This window comes from Neophocaena asiaeorientalis, unplaced genomic scaffold (assembly GCF_003031525.2).
Source record: "Neophocaena asiaeorientalis asiaeorientalis breed wild unplaced genomic scaffold, Neophocaena_asiaeorientalis_V1.1 scaffold114, whole genome shotgun sequence".
Lineage (NCBI taxonomy): Eukaryota > Metazoa > Chordata > Mammalia > Artiodactyla > Phocoenidae > Neophocaena > Neophocaena asiaeorientalis.
Window position 1 is genome coordinate 2,174,581 of NW_020173116.1, and position 18,537 is coordinate 2,193,117.

General features: G+C 38.2%; 1 protein-coding gene across 3 annotated transcripts in view; it reads left to right on the plus strand.

Moving 5' to 3' along the window:
• The window catches only part of KCMF1 (potassium channel modulatory factor 1), an 80,951-nt gene that overhangs the window by 46,506 nt on the left and 15,908 nt on the right, over nt 1–18,537 (plus strand). For all 3 annotated transcript variants that reach the window (XM_024744011.1, XM_024744009.1, XM_024744010.1), the window contains 2 exons: nt 3,744–3,911; nt 7,950–8,089. In XM_024744011.1, coding sequence (XP_024599779.1) covers nt 3,881–3,911; nt 7,950–8,089 — 171 coding nt within the window. In that variant the 5' untranslated portion in view covers nt 3,744–3,880. The remainder of the gene's footprint in view (nt 1–3,743; nt 3,912–7,949; nt 8,090–18,537) is intronic.

Sequence of the window (18,537 nt, forward strand, 5' to 3'; positions counted from 1 at the left end):
AAAAAAAAAAAAAAAAATTTTTTTTAAAGAACCTCAGTTTCTTAAAGGGCTAACAGTTACTGAACTCCAGCTGGATTGTAGGTGAAGCCTGACACCACTCGACATCCTCACCCCTTAGGAGAGCATTTAGATTTAGATAGCTTCGAATTTTATCAGTGAAGTAGAACAGGCAAGGAACAGGCATCATCAGCATGTCCCCACTGAAACTGATGCAGTGTTTGGCAATATCGCCATCCCCAGTCGCCTTAAGCTTTGTTCATTTATACTTGTCGGTGGGCATCCACACCACAGAAAGAAAAGTGGGGCCTGCAGAGTAATGGTGGATGGGACATGCCAAAAAGTTCGTGTTCAAAACTGAGCTTGCCTTTCAGGCACCTCTTTAGCTCAGTTCACACTACATTTTGTTTGACAGTTATTGTACCCTATTACATTAAACTTTCATTTGTGAATCTGAATAGCTACTTACCCTTTTCAGTATCTTCAGTGCTGTGCTAAAAGCATTGTCATGCTTGGACGCTATTTTGAATAGGCAGATTTTGAAGTATTCCATCTTTTTGCCCACCGTCTTTTCAGTGAAGCTTTCTTTGTCCACACTATTTATCCTTTTTTGCTTTATTTTTCTCCATGGCACCTATCTTCTAACTTGCTTTATAACTTAGTTTGGTTATATGCCTGTCTTCACCCACTATTTTAGGCTATCATTCATTCTTTTTTAATTCATTCTGTAATGGACGGTTGATGGCCCTTTGGGTTGTTAACAGCCTTTTTTTTTTCTTTCCGGTTGCAGAACCTGCTGTGAACGTTCTTTTTTTACATTCTTCTGGTGCTCCTGGGCAAAAGTTTCCCCAGGGAATAGATTTAAGAGTGAAATTGCAGTCACAGTAATTGTACATGTTTAACTTGACTAGAATATGAACAAAATTTGCAAAGTAGTTGTGCAGATATGTGTTCCCACTAGCAGCGTCGAAGAGTTTCTGTTGCCCCTTGTCTTCTCTAGCACTTGATATCAACAGACTTCCCCGTTTTTGCCAGATTGGTAGATGTAAAATGATAGCTCATGATGGGTTTTTTTGCACTTTTTTGATGACTAATGAGATGAGAGTCTTTTCATATATTTATTGGTCACTTGTGTTTGTTGTTCTTTGTAGTGCCCATTGAGGTCTTTGCCCATTTTTCTGTTGGATGTTGGTCATTTTCTTACTGATATGTGAGAGTTCCTTAATGTATTCTGTATTCCTTACTTTTGTCTGTCACGTGTGTTATATTTATCACCAGTTTCTGGGCCTTGTCTCTTCTGTCACTCTAGGGTATTAAAAGTGAAGGAAAAGTCTTAATTTTAACGTGGTTGAATGTATCTTTTTATGGTTTGGGCCGTGTGTGTGTGTGTGTGTGTGTGTGTGTGTGTGTGTGTAAGAAATTGTTTCCTACTCTGAGCTCATAAAAATATTCCCTACATTGTCTTCAGAGACTTTTTCACTTTCCTTTCACGTTTGTCTTTAAACCATTTGGAATTGGTTCTTGTGTGTAGGATCTGTGGAAGAGATCCAATTTTATTTTCCCCATATATAGGTGATCACCTGTCCTAGTACCATTTATTGTCTACTCCCTCCTTTCCCCACTGATCTCTAGTGACCTTACTGTCATGAAACAGATTTCAACATGTGTGCATCTGTTTGGGGGCTTTCTGTACTGTTCCTTTGGTCAGTTTGTCTGTCTCTATGCCAATGCCATTCTATCTTAATCACTGTAGCTTTATAGTAGCTCTTGATATGTTAAGCAAATCCCTCCATCTTGTTATTCTTCAGGAATATCTTGGCTATTCTTGACCCTTTGCAAATTGTGTAAAAATTTGAGTCAGCTTATCATGTTCCACAAAAAATTCTTTTGTGATTTTTTAATTAGAATTGTATTGAATCCACAGATCAGTTTGGGGAGAATGATATTTTATTATGTTGAACCTTCTAGTCAGTGAACCTGGTATTTTTATTTTTTAAAGCTCTTTGTCTTTGAACACATTTTTACTAATTTACTTCATAAAGGGCTGCATATCTTTGGTTGGCTTTTTTAAATTTATTTATTTTATTTTTATTATTTTTGGTTTCATTGGGTCTTAGTTGTGGCATGCGGGATCTTCGTTGCAGCGTGCGGGCTTCTCTCCAGTTGCAGCACGCGGGCTTAGTTTCCCCATGGCGTGTGAGATCATAGTTCCCTGACCAGGGATTGCACCTGCGTCCCCTGCATTTGTAGGTGGATTCTTAACCACTGGACCACCAGGGAAGTCCCCTTTCGTGAGCTTTATTCATAGGCACTTTTCAGAAATGCTACTACAGATGACGTAATGTTTTTATTGTGGTAAAATGTGCACAGCATATCGTTTTAACCCTTCTTGCATGTACAATTCAGTGGCATTAGTACATTCACATTGTTGTGCAACTATCACCACTGTCCATCTCCAGAATTTTTTTATCATCCCAAACTGAAGCCCATTAAACAATACTCGCCATTCTCCCTTCCACCCAGCCTCTGGTAGCTAACCACTGTTCTACTTTGGTTTGTTGGGGGGGTTTTTGGGGGGGGGGGGTTGTTTTTGTTTTTGTTTTTTCTGTGAATTTGACTAATCTGAGTACCTCATATAAGTGGAATCATAAGTGGCGTTTTAAAAATATACCAGTATTTGTCTTTTTTGAGTGAAGAAATCAGTGTTTTATTAAATTGGTTTTTGTATTTAGCTAACTTGCTTAAAATATTAATTTCAGTAATTTAGCTGGAGTTTTCTGTATAAGCAAGCATTATCACATGTGAATAAAAGGCTTTCCTACTATTAAACCTGCCCTTTGAGTTTTAAATTTTAATTAATCTTTTGTATACCTAGATAGTTCATTTTCAAATCTGTTGGTTGCCTCTTCAAGCTCTTCTTTATGTCTTTTAAACTGTTAAGTGTTATTTGATATTCGATTCTGTTATAAACTGTTTGCCATTCTGATTCTGCTGTTTCTGCTACTTTCTGATGGTGTTTTGTTTTTTGTTGGTATTTTGTATGAACTGTCATTCCTTCAAATTTTATTTCTGCCAGATGCCTGGTGGCAGTACTAATTTAGGACCACTTTAAATTAAATTCTTGACCTGAGAACCATTTGGGAGTCCGAATTTGGGCTCTCCACTTATAAGAAGTCTGGACTGGTTTGTAGTTATAACTTTTCAGGGTTTTGTTGTTGTTGTTGTTTTGTGCCTGGGGAGAGGGGGATTTCACGGGCAAGTTTTGTAATCCCCTAGGGAGGGTTTCTAGCTCACCCATGTACTGAGGGTATATTAGGGTCTCAGCTTTATGAGGAATTGCCTGTTCAGACACCCCGCCGTGGCAGACCTTGGTCTTTGCTTCCTGTGTCTGTCCTGCGATGCTGTGAAAATTTAAGCTCAGATTTTTCCAAATAGATGCCCACTACTTGAGTGATTCCATTTAACCATTCCTCTTTCACTTGGGTTTTACCCTCTTGCTAGTTCATCAAGGCATTTAAAACGTTTTTCTGCATTTTTGGAAACATTTTAAGTTACTTCCATTAGGAATGTAAATCAGGGGAACAAATCCACCATGTAGTTGGAAATTCCTATATCATTTTACTGTGTTGTTTTTAGTCATTTTGGAAAGGAAATCTGGGATTAAATGCATATTTTTTTATTTATAAAATTGAAATGGAGAGTGGCCTTTTACGGCTGCTAATTAATGATATTTCTTTTTTTTATAGGTGTCAGCTGTGATGCATGTTTAAAAGGAAATTTTCGAGGTCGCAGATATAAGTGTTTAATTTGCTACGATTACGATCTTTGTGCATCTTGTTATGAAAGTGGTGCAACAACAACAAGGCATACAACTGACCACCCAATGCAGTGCATATTAACAAGGGTAGATTTTGGTACGTATTTAATTAAAATTTTAATGAATTATCATTTAGAACTTTGTGTGTATGTGTATGAAGAAGTAAAGGCAAAATGTTCTAAAACTGTCCCCAGTAGCATACATGAGGCTCCAAATTCATTAAAAATAACATGAGTCTTACTTTTATATTCTAAGTAATTTTTCCTCTTATAGTTTATTTATGAAAGCCATTCAGAAATAAATACAACCGGCAAGGTATGAAACGGAAGAGTGCCTCAGTAAAGAAGGAATAAAGTTTAAACTGACCGTTCTTGCTAACGATACACAAGTCTGGTTATCAGGAAGCAGATTATTTCTACAGTTGATTAGAAGGCACTGTCAATTCATAAGAAAAGCTTTAAATGTTTCATGCTGTAATTTCTTACTAGTCAACACTTGTTATTATCTGATTATAGCCATCCTAGTGGGTGTGAAGGTGAAGTGGTGGTATCTCACGTGGTTTTGATTTGCATTTCTCTGATAGCCAGTGATGTTGACCATCTTTTCTAGTGCTGATTAGCCATTTGTGGATCTGCTTTGGAGAAATGTCTGTTCAGATCCTTTGCCCATTTTTTAATTGGGTAATGTGTCCTTTATTATTGACTTTTAATAGTTCTTTGTGTATTCTATATACAAGTTCCTTACAGATAAATGACTTGCAGAAATTTTCTCCTATTCTGTGGGTTGTCTTTTCACTTTCTTGATGGTACGCTTTGAAGCACATAAGTTTTAATTTTGATGGTGTCTAGTTTATCTGTTTCTTTTCTTTGTTGTGCTTTTAGTGTCATATCTAGGAAACCATTGCCTAATCCAAGATCGTAAAGACTTAAAATTATGTTTTCGTCAAAGGGTTTTATAATTTTAGTATTTACATTTAGATCTTTGATCCATTTTGAGTTAATTTTTGTGTGTGGAATGAGGTAGAGTTCCAACTTCATTCTTTGGCATGTGAATATCCGGTTGTTCCAGCGTCATTTGTTGAAAAGACTATTTTCTACCCAATGAATTGTCTTGGCATTACTGTTGCAAATCGGTTGACCAGAGGGAAAGGGGAAATTGGGGTGTGTTGGTCAAAGAGTACAAAGTTTTGTTATGCAAGATGAATACGTTCCAGAGATCTAATGTATAGCATGGTGACCATAGTTAACGATATTGTATACTGGAAATTTTCAAAGAGGATAGATCTTTAAATTAAATCTTCTCAACACACACACACACACACACACACACACACACACACACACACACACAAAATGGTAACTATGTAGAGGTAATAGAGATGTTAATTAGCTTGATTGTGGTGATCTTTTCACAGTGTATACATATGTGAAAACATATTTATACCATAAATATATATAATTTTTATATGTCAAAGATAGTAAAGCTGTTAAAAAAGAAAAATCAATTGACCATAAATGTCAGTTTTAATTTCTGGACTCTCAATCTGTTCCGTTGATTTATATGCCTATATACCAGTACCACAGTGTCTCAATTATGTAGTAAGCTTTGAAATCAAAAAGTATGCGTCTTCAAGCTTTGTTCTTTTTGAAAGTTGTTTTGGGTATTCTAGATCCCTTGAATTTCATGTGAATTTTAGAATCAACTTGTCAAATTTCTGCAAAGGAGCCAACTGGGATTTTGATAGGAATTGTTTTGTATCTGTAGATCAGTTTGGAGAGCAATGTTATTAAGTCTGCCAACGCATGAATGCGGGGTATCTTTCTGTTTATTTAGGCTATCTTTCTGTTTATTTAAGTCATCTTTCATTTCTTTCAGCAAAATTTTGTAGCTATCAGAGGATAAGTTGCACACTTCTTTCATTAAGTGTATTCCTAAATGTTTTATTATTTTTGCTTTTGTAAATGGAATTTTTTTTAATTTTTATTTTGGATTGTCCATTGCAAATTACAGAAAAAGAATAGGTTTTTATATATAGATTTTGTATCCTGTAATGCTGCTGAACTTGTTTATGAGTTCTGATAGTTTTTTAGTGGATTCGTTAGGATTTTCTATATACAGCAGGGGTCCCCACAGCTACTGGAACCAGGCCTCACAGCAGGAGATGAGCGGCGGGTGAGCAAGCGAAGCTTCACCTGTATGTACAGGCACTCCCCATCGCTCACATTACTGCCTGTCAGATCAGCGGCAGCATTAGGTTCTCATAGGAGCGGGAACCCTACTGTGAACTGCACATGCAAGGTATCTAGGTTGCACGCTCCTTATGAGAATCTAACACATGATGATCTGAGGTGGAGCTGAGGCGGTGATGCCAGCGCTGGGGAGCGGCTGCAAATACAGATTATCATTAGCAGAGAGGTTTCACTGCACAGAGATCATAATAAATCAGTTGCTTGCAGACTCATATCAAAACCCTATCAGTGGGCTTCCCTGGTGGTGCGGTGGTTGAGAGTCTGCCAGCCGATGCAGGCGACACGGGTTCGTGCCCCGGTCCGGGAAGATCCCGCATGCCGCGGAGCGGCTGGGCCCGTGAGCCATGGCCGCTGAGCCTGCGCGGCTGGAGCCTGTGCTCCGCAACGGGAGAGGCCACAACAGTGAGAGGCCCGCGTACTGCAAAAAAAAAAAACCCTGTCAGTGAGTGGCAAGTGAAACAAGCTCAGGGCTCCCACTGATTCTGCATTATGATGAGTTGTATAATTACTTCATTATATATTACAATGTAATAATAGTAGAAATAAAGCGCACGATCAATGTAACGAGCCTGAATCATCCCGAAGCCATCCCCCCGCCCCCCCCGCATCCATGGAAACTGGTCCCTGGTGCCAAAAAGGTTGGGGTTTGCTGATATACAGGGTCATGTCATCTGCTAATAGAGATAGTTTTACTTCTTCCTTTCCATCTCGATGCCTTCGTTTTATTTTCTTGCCTAATTACTCTGGTTAGATCCTCCAGTAAAATATTGAATAGAAATGGCAAGAGTGGACATTCTTGTCTTGTTCCTGGTCTTGTGGGGGAGGCATCCAGTCTTCCACCAGTAAGTATGATGTTAGCTCTGGGTTTTTTGTAGATGCCCTTTATCAGGTAAGAAAGTTCTCTTCTTCTTTTTTTTATGTTTCTTTCCACCTACCCCAAATTCACTTGGCAAGACTTATGCATATAATAAATGGTCAGTATATATGTAATGGGTAAATATTTTTAAGATAGTCTTAATTTCCCTAAAAATGAATGTGCACGAATCTACCGTGTAGTAAACACTTTCTTTCATTTTCTCTTCTCACAAAAGCGATCATATCCTCTTAAAGTAGGTATTTGTTTCATGTTAAATAATGAGATCTTTGTAATGAAGTGACATAACATACTAAGTGTACTTTCAATTGCATTTCCTTTTGTGCTACTCATGGAGAAAAATAGACTTATTCCTTGGCATGTGTTAATCAGGCAAACAAATTATTCCCACAGACTCTCACTAATTGGTCAGTTCTTCAGTAACCAAGTTGGGCAGAGTACGTTGTGGTAGTTCCCCATTCAAGTTAGCATTTATAATAACTGAATGTTTAGGGTCCTTCCTGCTATATGATTGGTATGTTCTGTAGATAAATAGCTGCATCTAGGAGTTGGCATATTGATCATTGTCATCTGTTCTTTCCCTCTGAGCACTTGTGTTCTTGTATATGATATATCCTGCTGATTCTTTGTATTGACATTGGTGTTGGCACAGTATATACAGAGATAAAGAAAAAAAATAAATTACAATAAAATTAGAACCAAATGTGAAGTTAGAGATGTTTCAAAATTAAATGAAGGGATATAAAGCTGTTTGCTTGCTTTTCTCTTAAGGCTGTAGTAGCAAGTAGAGAAGGAATTTGGGAAGAGTGACATGGAGTCCTTGGGAGAATAAGGATGTTACAGAGGTAAACAGAGAGGTACCTAAGCACTCCTTGACAAAGTAAGGCTGTTGGTGGAGATTTCAGGCACCCTGGTTTTTTTTACATTATTGTACCCACATGGTTACATTTTTATATATTTTTAAAAAACGAATAATAATTATTTCTCAATGCAGTTCCACTCTGTTTTTCAGATTTGTACTATGGTGGGGAAGCTTTCTCTGTAGAGCAGCCACAGTCTTTTACTTGTCCCTATTGTGGAAAAATGGGCTATACGGAGACATCTCTTCAAGAACATGTTACTTCTGAACATGCAGAAACATCAACAGAAGTGGTAAGTGAAGCAGCCTTGTGTCTAAATGATATGGTAAAGTATATTATTTCTAACATAAATAAAGCCATGTCACTATCATCTACCTCCTGTTAAGTGTACTGATACTGTTTGTGTGATAACTGTTAAATTATCTTCTAACAGCGAATTTTACACATCCTAGGAGGGAGGCTGCACGTGTACGAGGTGATGCCCCCTGTTTGTCCACACTAGCCTTTCTTGCCGTGTTGCTAAAAGCACAACGTGGAATCTTAACCAAATTCAGGAGCCTTCAGTAAACACGTGGTGAAAAGGTTTAAAGCACCCCGACCTGCAACACATCTCTTTCCATAGTATTCTAGCTGCCTGATTGATTTCTCTTTTCTAAGGAAACCTTCACAAGGAAATTTTAAAATCTTTGGTCATATACTAAGTAGAAATCCATTGTCACATCTCATTGTGATATATCACTGACCTTCCTTGGTTTTCATCAGATCATATTTCTTGCTTCATAGGTCAGAGCTTTGAGGTCCCTAGAAGTTCCTCCTACTCTGATCTTTGCCAGTGGCCAGGGACCCAGAATAATACACAAAGAAAATCTTGGCTTGAAAGCTTTTTGGATATTTTACTTGACACCTGAGTCAGCATATATCCAACTTCAAGAAATGATGAGTGCACCCCAAAGAGTCCCCTTCCCCCCGTTCACCATTGGTAACAGTAGATAAAGTGAGCCATGAGAGCTGGAACTGTGGGTGTGGAACTCAGAGAGTTTGGGCCCAAGCATTTGCACATTGCTTCAACTCATAAGCCCCTGAATGTACTCAAAGCAAATTAACTGAAACTCAGGAGAAGTAAAGTAATAGTGTATCCAAGGACTCACAGCTAATAAGGGGCAGAGTCAGGTGTTTAAACTCAGCCAGAGTCCCTCTGGGTTGTAGAGTCCCTACTTAACCACTGTCTTATTCTGTCTCCACTACAGCCCTGCTGTTAACAGCTGTGAGAGTACAGGTTCACTGTTACCTCCACTTACACTGCTAGTTGATGTTAAAGTTGTTATAAGATTCATAGTTCAGACAGTTGGTAAATTTACATTATGTAGTTCTCAAATCAAATTTTACCGTCTAACAACTCAAAAATGCTCTCATCCTGCACCTTGGGGAACCTCAGAACACTATTGTCACATTTTACTTGTGTCCTTAATTTGTTCTTTTTATTCTACAAAGGTGATTTTGCTTCCTTTTGGAACAGTCCCAGATAACAGTGTGAAGAATGAATGCTGATTTGATTGCATCTCTGTCCTGGTTGTTGTGGGAAAATTGGAATAATTTCTCTTTGATTTAAATTCTGTTAAGTTTGAGAATTTATTTACCTAGCTATAATAAGGAGGGGTTTCCCTATTGTAAACCTGGCATTCTTAAAATCATTATTATATTAGCCAGTAGGCCCTAGTGTAGTAGTTCCATCACCCCTTTGGGACAGGACAATGTGTCGGTTTTCCACATCTAAAATTGGGGAATCCAGTGGAAATTCAAGTCCTCTCCATGAATGAAAAGCTAATTATTCATTTTTTAAAATGAGAGTCAACTACCAGCAGCCTTGCCTTTATTTTTTTCCAGAAAGTAAATACAATTTATTTATACTCCTTTGTACCTGATACACAGTTTGAAAATTAAATACCATCTACAAATAGTTTTATGGTCTGTCTCTCATAAGTTGTGTTCAGTTATATGCCTTCGTTTAGTTCCCCAACTTTTGGAACATAGCTCAAGGCAGCGGCCATACCATTTTTTCGTATTAGTATTTGTGTAATATTTTAAGGCTTTCTCTCTCCTCATGGGCTCTTAGTCTGTATGAGCACCGCATCTACCTCGCTTCCCACTCATTAGCACACCCAGACATTTCGAAGTGAAAAATAGCAAGCAGGCAAGAATCTTTGATACAAAGGTGCTTGATTCTTTGAATCATGTAGGTCGTGTCCTAGATCCGGGGCTGACATCAGCAGGTGTACCACGTGTGGAATACTGGCCAGTGTCCGTGCTCAATGATTGCCGCCTGTGCCTTGCCAGGTGTTAAGTATTTTGAATGCCTCTAGGTATATATGTGAAACACATTATCAGCTCTGTTGTGTTACAGTTATACGTAAATGTCCATGTGATATTATTATGTGTGCCCTCTCAACACCCTCCCCCCTGTGTTTTGCCAAGTCATGGTAATTAAAGCATTTTTGAATTCTGGAGTTCAGGAGTGACTCATGTTATTTTGGAAGGTAGGGAATTAGATTCACATAATAACTGTATCTCTGTTTCTATTCCTGTTTATATTTTTCTTCCTAAATGCTCAATTTTCTATCCTTCTTTGCCCCTGCATTTCCTGCATATCTCTCCTCTGTACCACCAGCTTGTACCTTCCTCTAGGACTTAAGGATCTCACTCCTCTAACCAGCATCCCTTTGGAACATTTAGGAGTGAGAGGATATATCCCTGCAGATATTACTGTCACCACTAGTAAGCACTTACCGATACCTGACATAGCTAGTAAGAAAGTGTACGGAAGGTTAATTTTTTAAATAACTTTGTAGTCTTTGTGTGTATATATATATTTTGTTTGTTTGTTTGTTTGTTTTGCGGTACGCGGGCCTCTCACTGTTGTGGCCTCTCCCGTTGCGGAGCACAGGGTCTGGACGTGCAGACTCAGCGGCCATGGCTCATGGGCCCAGCCTATCTGCGGCATAGGGGATCCTCCCGGACCGGGGCACGAACCCGTGTCCCCTGCATCGGCAGGCGGACTCTCAACCACTGCGCCACCAGGGAAGCCCCTTTGTCTATATTTTTGTCTCCTTTTTCAACTTGGGACTCTAAGGCCCCAACCTAAGATTTGCCTCCTTTCTTAAGATTAATTTAAGATTGCTCAAGAGGCTTTTGATTTTGAGGATATGGAGGATCCTTCAAACTAGATATTATTAAAAACATCTGACTTAGAATGCATAGTGAAGATGATTAAAAATTTTACAAGCAGATTGGGTGTAGTCTCAGGGATCTTTTTATAAACACCAAATCTGATAAGCAGTGTGATTTTGAAGTTAAGCACAAGTTCTTAAAAACCCTCATAGTTATGAAATCTGGTTGATTGGGACTAGTTTTTGGTTGCGGGAAGAATTAAGAGGGGAAGTAGCACAGTATGTAATTATCAAAATCCATCAAGCTGGTAGTAGAAGTGAGCGCTAGAGGTCAAATGGGATTACAAACATGAAGGATTTGTTGAGGAAGTGGTAGGAATGTGGAAGAAATACGGTGGGAAAGCTTTGAACATAAAAACATTAAGCATGACTCCTGAAATTTTTCTTAAATCTTACATTTGAGGTGACTTGCACTGCAGCTAATTAGAAAGCCTTTGGGGATTTTTGTTGTTGTTTTTAAATGAAATGTAGCTTTACCTCTAATTAATGCCATGTAATTAATCTTTCAGTTCCTTGTTTAATAAATCTCTTGCAATTTATATTAAGAACATTATGCTTTAAAAAGTAAAAGTACTTTTGTTCACCAACATTTTCTTCTCACTTCTAGAAATCCGTGTTACAGTATACTACTCCGTTCATAATTGCATCAGCTCTCTAATTCCCTGCTGGAAGCTTTTTGCTTTCTAGTTTTCATTTGGTTTTACTCTTTGGTTTCTTTCCTCTCCAAAAAGGGGAGGTTAGGGCAATCTCCAGCTTTTAGGTTTTCATACATGTAAGTGATACAGTCCCTCCGTTTTTTTTTTGTTTTTTTTTTTTTTAATTGTGTTAGTTTGTTCATTTTATTTTCCCAGGGATACATCCGTATAAGTTTCTGAACTTGGCACAAGGTTATTCATAATATCATCTTATTATATTGTCGATGTCTACACTATCTGACTCTTTCTCGTTTCTTTTTTGGTGTTTGTTTTTTTTTTTTTTTACCTTTTTTCTTTTTTTAATTAATTTTTATTGGAGTATAGTTGCTTTACAGTGTTGTGTTACTTTCTGCTATACAGCAAAGTGAATCGTCTTGCACCTTGGGGAACCTCAGAACACTATGGTCACATCCCTCCCTTTTTAATGAAGACCTAGATATGTTTGTAACAAATTGAGTTTAATTTTGAAATAGCATGGTTGTATTGTGTTCTATTTATACTGATTTGATAAGAAGTAAAAACCAAGAAGAAAGAATTATTTTAGAAATTTTTCACAATCTGACTATACAATTTTATTCTTATGGAGAAACAGGATGACATAAAAGGACTTTTAAATTTGTTTTTAAATGAGTCAGAATAATCTGTTTTAGCTGATAATTTTTTTAATATTTAGACGGTTGTTTGTCAATTAAAAGGAGCCATAGAACACAGAATAGAAATTATCATCATTGTGGCATTTTGTGTATAAACAGATGCATTTGATACCTAAATTCAACAAGCAGGAAAATATAAGATCAAATATACTGCAAACCAAAATAATGTGACAGGTATGGTTGATACATGAGGGCTATGAAAGGTTGCATATCTTTAAATTGTGTATAGGGCTTTTAAATTTTGACCATCAAAATAGTATCTGTATTTCATTGAAAGACCATTTTAATATGTAGATATATAGAGCTAACTTCCCAACACAGGTATTTCCTTATTAGGAACAATAATAGTGGAGTGAACCACAATTTTTACAAATCTTCTAATCTAATCTTGTACATTTTCTTAAATATTATAATTACCTATTTACTCTTATAATCAGGTAATCAAGAAAAGTAAGCATTTAAAAGCCAAATACACATTTTTTTTTAAAAAATAGGCTTTGATTGACTGTTACTACTTGCATTCTTCTTCAAAGAATGCAGTTGGATGCTGTCTGCTTTTCTGTGAACTAACAATGGTATTTTATTTAATAATAGTGGAGGAATACATAAAACTACCGTTGCTACAGGCAACCGTATAGCTACTACTCATTTGCATTTAGCTAGAGAGATTATAGAAGACCAGGATTTGGTACTTTTACCATTTGTGCTTTTCATTACTTTTGACTCAGAACACTTTCTTTTTTATAAATCACTTTTTTTTTTTACTATCTTTAGTATTTGGCTATCTTTGCACATTTTTAATAATAGTTATTTTGAGTATATTTACTTGTTTAAAATCAGATAGTAATACTTTTGATTTTAAGGGTGATACAGCCATTCGTTTCCCAGTAGATTCTTGAATTGATAGCACAGAAGGAAATGATAGGAGACACGTTGGGGATTCCAGATTGTTCTAGGATAATTCAATTTATGTGTGTGTCATGATATTTTAAAAGATATTTCTATAAGAGATCAGTTCCTTAAGGTGATATGAAAACCAGGAGGGGCATCATTTAGAATATTATGAAAATGAGGTAATAAAAGCTTTTCCAAGAAGGTGTTGTGCCTGGTATTTCAGAGTATATTGTTATCCTGGGTAGGGTTTTCATTGCTCTGTACTTCCCTCTGTGTTGAAGTAAACTCCTGTAGGGGAAGGTGAGTAGGCAGTTTTCAGAATGGGAAGAACACCCAGTGTGAAGGGGAGTGCTGGGTAAGAGCAGCAGGTGTAGAGACATTCACTTTGAGTTCTTCTTTTCTTTGGCCACTGGTTTGGTTTCTTCTTTGTCCTGTGAAATACTGGCTTGTCTAGTTCAGTGGCTGGACAGCTAATTTCAAGTCAGTGCATAGAAGTGGGGCCTCTTCTTGCAGGGCTTGCAGAAAGATTTGTAGGGAGCGGGGTATAAATTAAAGATGGGACCTCTCTGGCAACTATTGGAAAATTATAAGGTAGCTCAGTAGTCCTTTAAACACTTTTCAGCCTTGTCTCTTCTCCTGGTATCCCTTTCTTCCCCATCGTACCCCTCAGGTTAAAAAAAGAAAAACTGGTTAAGAAAATTATTTGAAGACGCCAGTCTCGGTCTTCATAGCTGAGGTTATTTTTTCTAGGAAATCCGACCAAACTCAGCCTCACTTGACAAACTTGTAATGCTCTTGAGGAGAGAGCATACAAAGCTTCTGTCATTGCCAGACACTCAACTCATAAACAACATAAACCCACTAACTTACGTGGAGTCATTTGTGACTTTTCACTAAAACTGTTGGTGGCTTTGGACTCTGCCTCCCTGTGCCTGTCTCCCTGCAGCTCGCAGGTGCTTACGGACACACTATGCAACAAGAGGTGCCCGTTTCCTTTTCTTTCTCTAGGTCTACGGGGGAAATAGATAGCTTACCCCAGGATAGGTGGAAACAGTAAAGCTTACACTGGGGTTTTTCTTCTCAGTACTCATGGATACGAGTGCTCATATTCAGAGTGAACTGTGAACAGGATGAAGAAATGCGAGCGCCCTGACCCCTTTGGAGTTATTTTTCATTGTGGCTAAATTATGTTTTTTCAAGTGTTATGAACTCCCAGGACATCAGTATACACATGTAATTTAAATCTATATCCAAGAAACATGTTTAAAACCAAAACTTTATTTATTTAGTACTCTTAAATCATATATAAAAATGTAAGGAAAGCTGAAATTTTTATATTTAACAAAAACTCCCTAACATTCTAAATGCTACTCTTGGGAAGCAGGTGACAGTTCCAACGTCAGCATTAAAATGGGGAGAATGGAACTGAGGAGAAAAATAAATGCAATACGAAGTAGCTTATACTTAATTATAAGTTAATTTGAGTGTTCCATTGCAAGAGCAGAAAATTAGATTATAATCGAGTTGAACATTGTGATCACTCGGGTCTTGAAAGAACCTATATCTGTATTGACAAAACAGGTGGCTAAGGTGCATGTAGCTACAATTTAGATGGTTCTAGAGAAGGCCCAAAATGAGTTTGTTGACCATGTAGCATAGATTTTCCACTAGTGCTTTTTGTATGTCCTCAGAGCAAAACTTCACTCTGGTCTTATTTTCATTATATCTGCAGATTTTATAAGATAAACTACTTTTAATTACTCAAGAGATCCAAAAATCTGGAGTTATCAGTTAGCCTTAGCAGTTGTTAATTCAGTAGAATGTCAACTCTCTTTTTTTAGTATGAGGAGTAAAATATAATGCATGTGAGGGGTTTCGTATGTCATGGCTTTAAATTATAATAGCTCCTTTGGGTCACCACCTTTCAGTAAAAGAAACTTTGTTAAAAACACCCCCATTGAATTGCAGTTGATCAGAAAATCTGCCTTACAGAACAAGCCCGTGGTATTTCTAGAGCTGAATTTGAGTTCCTCAAGAGGAGAGACACAAATTGTGCCCCGGACATGAATTGTACCTAAGTATTTACTCAGTAAATACTTAATGAATTAGTTAATCCATAGTAACAAAATTATACAGTATGGCAAATTTAACCAGTCAGAACTTTAAGTTTACCAGCTTACCTGGACTTCACAGCATAAGTCCTTTAACTTACAGAAGTTAGGACACGGTTGTAAAGAGCAGCACAAGAGAAGGTATGCTTATCGCACTTCCAGAAGTTGCCCTTATCTTAAACGACACTCACAAGGCTTTACTTAAATGTTTTTATTTGAATTTACTACATAGTCTACATAAATATCGTAAAAAAGGAAGACCCCAACTTTAAAAAGAGGCTATTTTTGTAAATGTCCTTTGGACACCTGGTTTGGAGCTCAGAGCACAGTAAGCACATAAGTTGCCAGAACACATCATGTAGTGAACTTTGATTTCAGAGCTAGCTTGGGAAAACCTAGGTAACCTTATACTAGAAAATTAGTATAGTATCAAACAACACAGGAAAATTATTTGGCTTGAAATTATGTTCTTGTGTTATTATTGGGGAGAAACAGCACATTCACATAAGGATGAAGAAATAATCAGAGCTTTTCTGAAGACACGAGAGCTATGGCAGTGGGCAGGTTCTTCACTGCATTTTAATTTTGCTTCAGAACTTATAACTCCTCAGATACAAGGCTGTTACTTTTAATCTTTTCAACCACGATTAACTTCATAACTTGACTCACAGCTGTAATAAAGGAATGAGGAATGGAAAAGGGGGAAGGAGTTTTGAAGTAATGACTGGACAAAAAACAGGGAAACAAAGGAGGATGGGGGCTGCAGAAGGGCTAGGGTGTGAGAGAAAGTGTGGGTGCCTGAGCAGAAATTAACTGAGGTGTTAGCTGTGATGGAGGAAATGGGTCAGGGTGGGGTACAACATTTACTTTGCCCTCAGACGGATGACGTCAGAAGAAAGGCTGTTCTGGGTCAGTTATTAAGGACAGCTTAGGGAAACATTTGCTGGTCTTTCTCAAGACTTCATGTATTCCTAACTTCTCAGTGTGTCTCTCCAACTATTAACCAGGAGCATTACGTCTAATATGTCAAGTGTGAAGTAGTGCTTTCTGAAGTCATCAGATTCTTGGAGTAAAGCACGATGGCTGTCAGCATAATAAATTTAAAACATGGCCTCTACCCACACAGACTTTATAGCATGTCTAAAAACCAAACTAGCTCTTATGACACAATTGGAGAAAAACGCAAGGAGTCAGGGCTTTGTGACTTGAGGTAGGCCTTGAAAAATGGTGTTACTTCAAAAAGTGGACAGAATGGAAGGAATGGTATTACTCAAGGGAAGAGACATGAACCAAGATGCAGTGTTAGAAAGGACACAGAAGGTGGAGAGGATGGTAAGGCATTGATTGTTGTGTGAAGTGGTGGGAAAACTGAAGCAGCCAAATGAAGCCAGATAGTAGAGAACCTTTAAAGCCAGAATATTTGTCCACTTGGTTTGGTGGACAATAAAGAGAAGTGTTTGCCCCTGTACAGAGGAGAGACATTTTCTCTACCATCATGGCACCTAGGCTCTCATTTGGGAAGGGAAGGATGGTAGGGTTTGAGTGATTCTGTAGTTCTTTTGAAATAGGATGAACTTAATCATAATGATGATGTGGATGAACATGGATCAAAAAAGGGTAGAGGGGCTTCCCTGGTGGCGCAGTGGTTGAGAGTCCGCCTGCCAATGCAGGAGACGTGGGTTTGTTCCCCGGTCCGGGAAGATCCCATATGCCGCGGAGCGGCTGGGCCCGTGAGCCATGGCTGCTGAGCCTGTGCGTCCGGAGCCTGTGCTCTGCAACGGGAGAGGCCACAACAGTGAGAGGCCCGCGTACCGCAAAAAAAAAAAAAAAAAAAAAGGAGTGGGGGGAGAAATTACAAAGAAGCTTTTGCTGCCTGTTATAAGACCATGATCATCAGAGAAGTGATGCCTCAGACATTTGGTATCACCAGAAAGTAACAATAGAAGATGATGTAAGGAAATCACAGCTTTTGAACATGTATTCTCAAAAGGAAAATGTTTCTCATGGGTGTAAAATTAGATCAAAGAAATAAAAGAGTTTATCAGGTTTGTGATCCAGAAACCTAGTCAAGAAATGCCGATTGCCAGGGCAGTTATTTCACCTAAGGTGTTTGCTGTGAGAAGAAGCGTGGTGTCCCAGAATCTGAGTTCAAGGGCAGTTTCAAGTGGTCTAAGAAGATGATGCATCGAAGTGGATCCTCCTCATGGTGAAGAACCTACCTAGCTCCCCAGCAGCTGCTGAACGAATCTGGTGAAAGACCAGTCTCTCTGTAATGCTGCAGTCTAGCTTCAGTGAAGGCCAGGTTATATGCTGGATCAGATAGGCAGTTTTTAAAATGCGTTTTTCTGTAGCAGTGAACAAAATGGGCAAGAAGTGTATACAAAAAAAGGAGGGAGAGAGAGAGAGGAAAAGAACTCACCACATCATAGGAACTTAAATCCTCCTCTCTTGTTGTTTTAAAGCACTGTACAGTAGCCAGACAGAATGCACCTGCAGAGGGTTTTCGAGTTCAAGAAAGAAGTGGGGGGAAATCCGAACTTGCTTTAGACTGGTTGATAATTATATGGGGCGCTTGCTTTTAGATTTCTTTTTTAATGTACGTAGCCTGTCACAGGGAAAAAGGTTTTGTAAATTCAGTAGTGACTTAGCATTTACATGTTGAATAGTAACTTCAGAAGGTATGTTCTAGACATTGGTCACACAGGTGACCACCGGTGTTAAGAATCTATACTGACTGGTTACTCACTGGCAATCATGCACTGGGAACATGTGGAAAAATGGAAACTCCATTATGTTTTTGGCCTGGGGTCTCACCCCAGTACACGGGTAACGGCTTCCAAAGGAGCTACAGGTAAAAAGCAGGACTGACGGTGACCCTCAGTGGCAGGATGACGCAGAAGGGGAAGACTCGAGCAATAGCAAAGATTGCTAAGACTGAGAATAGCAAGGACATTTGTGAATAAGCATGTGGGGGAGGGGTAGCTAATGACAAGATTTGGTGTTTCATACAACAGGGTAAGTATTATTTTTCAGTACCTTTGTATATTCAAGCAGTATTTACCAAACTTTCTAATTATAAAGTAACTGGGACCCTTGTCAAAATACAGATTCTCAAACCTAGAATCACTTTCTAGGCAGGAGTCTAGGAAACTATATTTATATA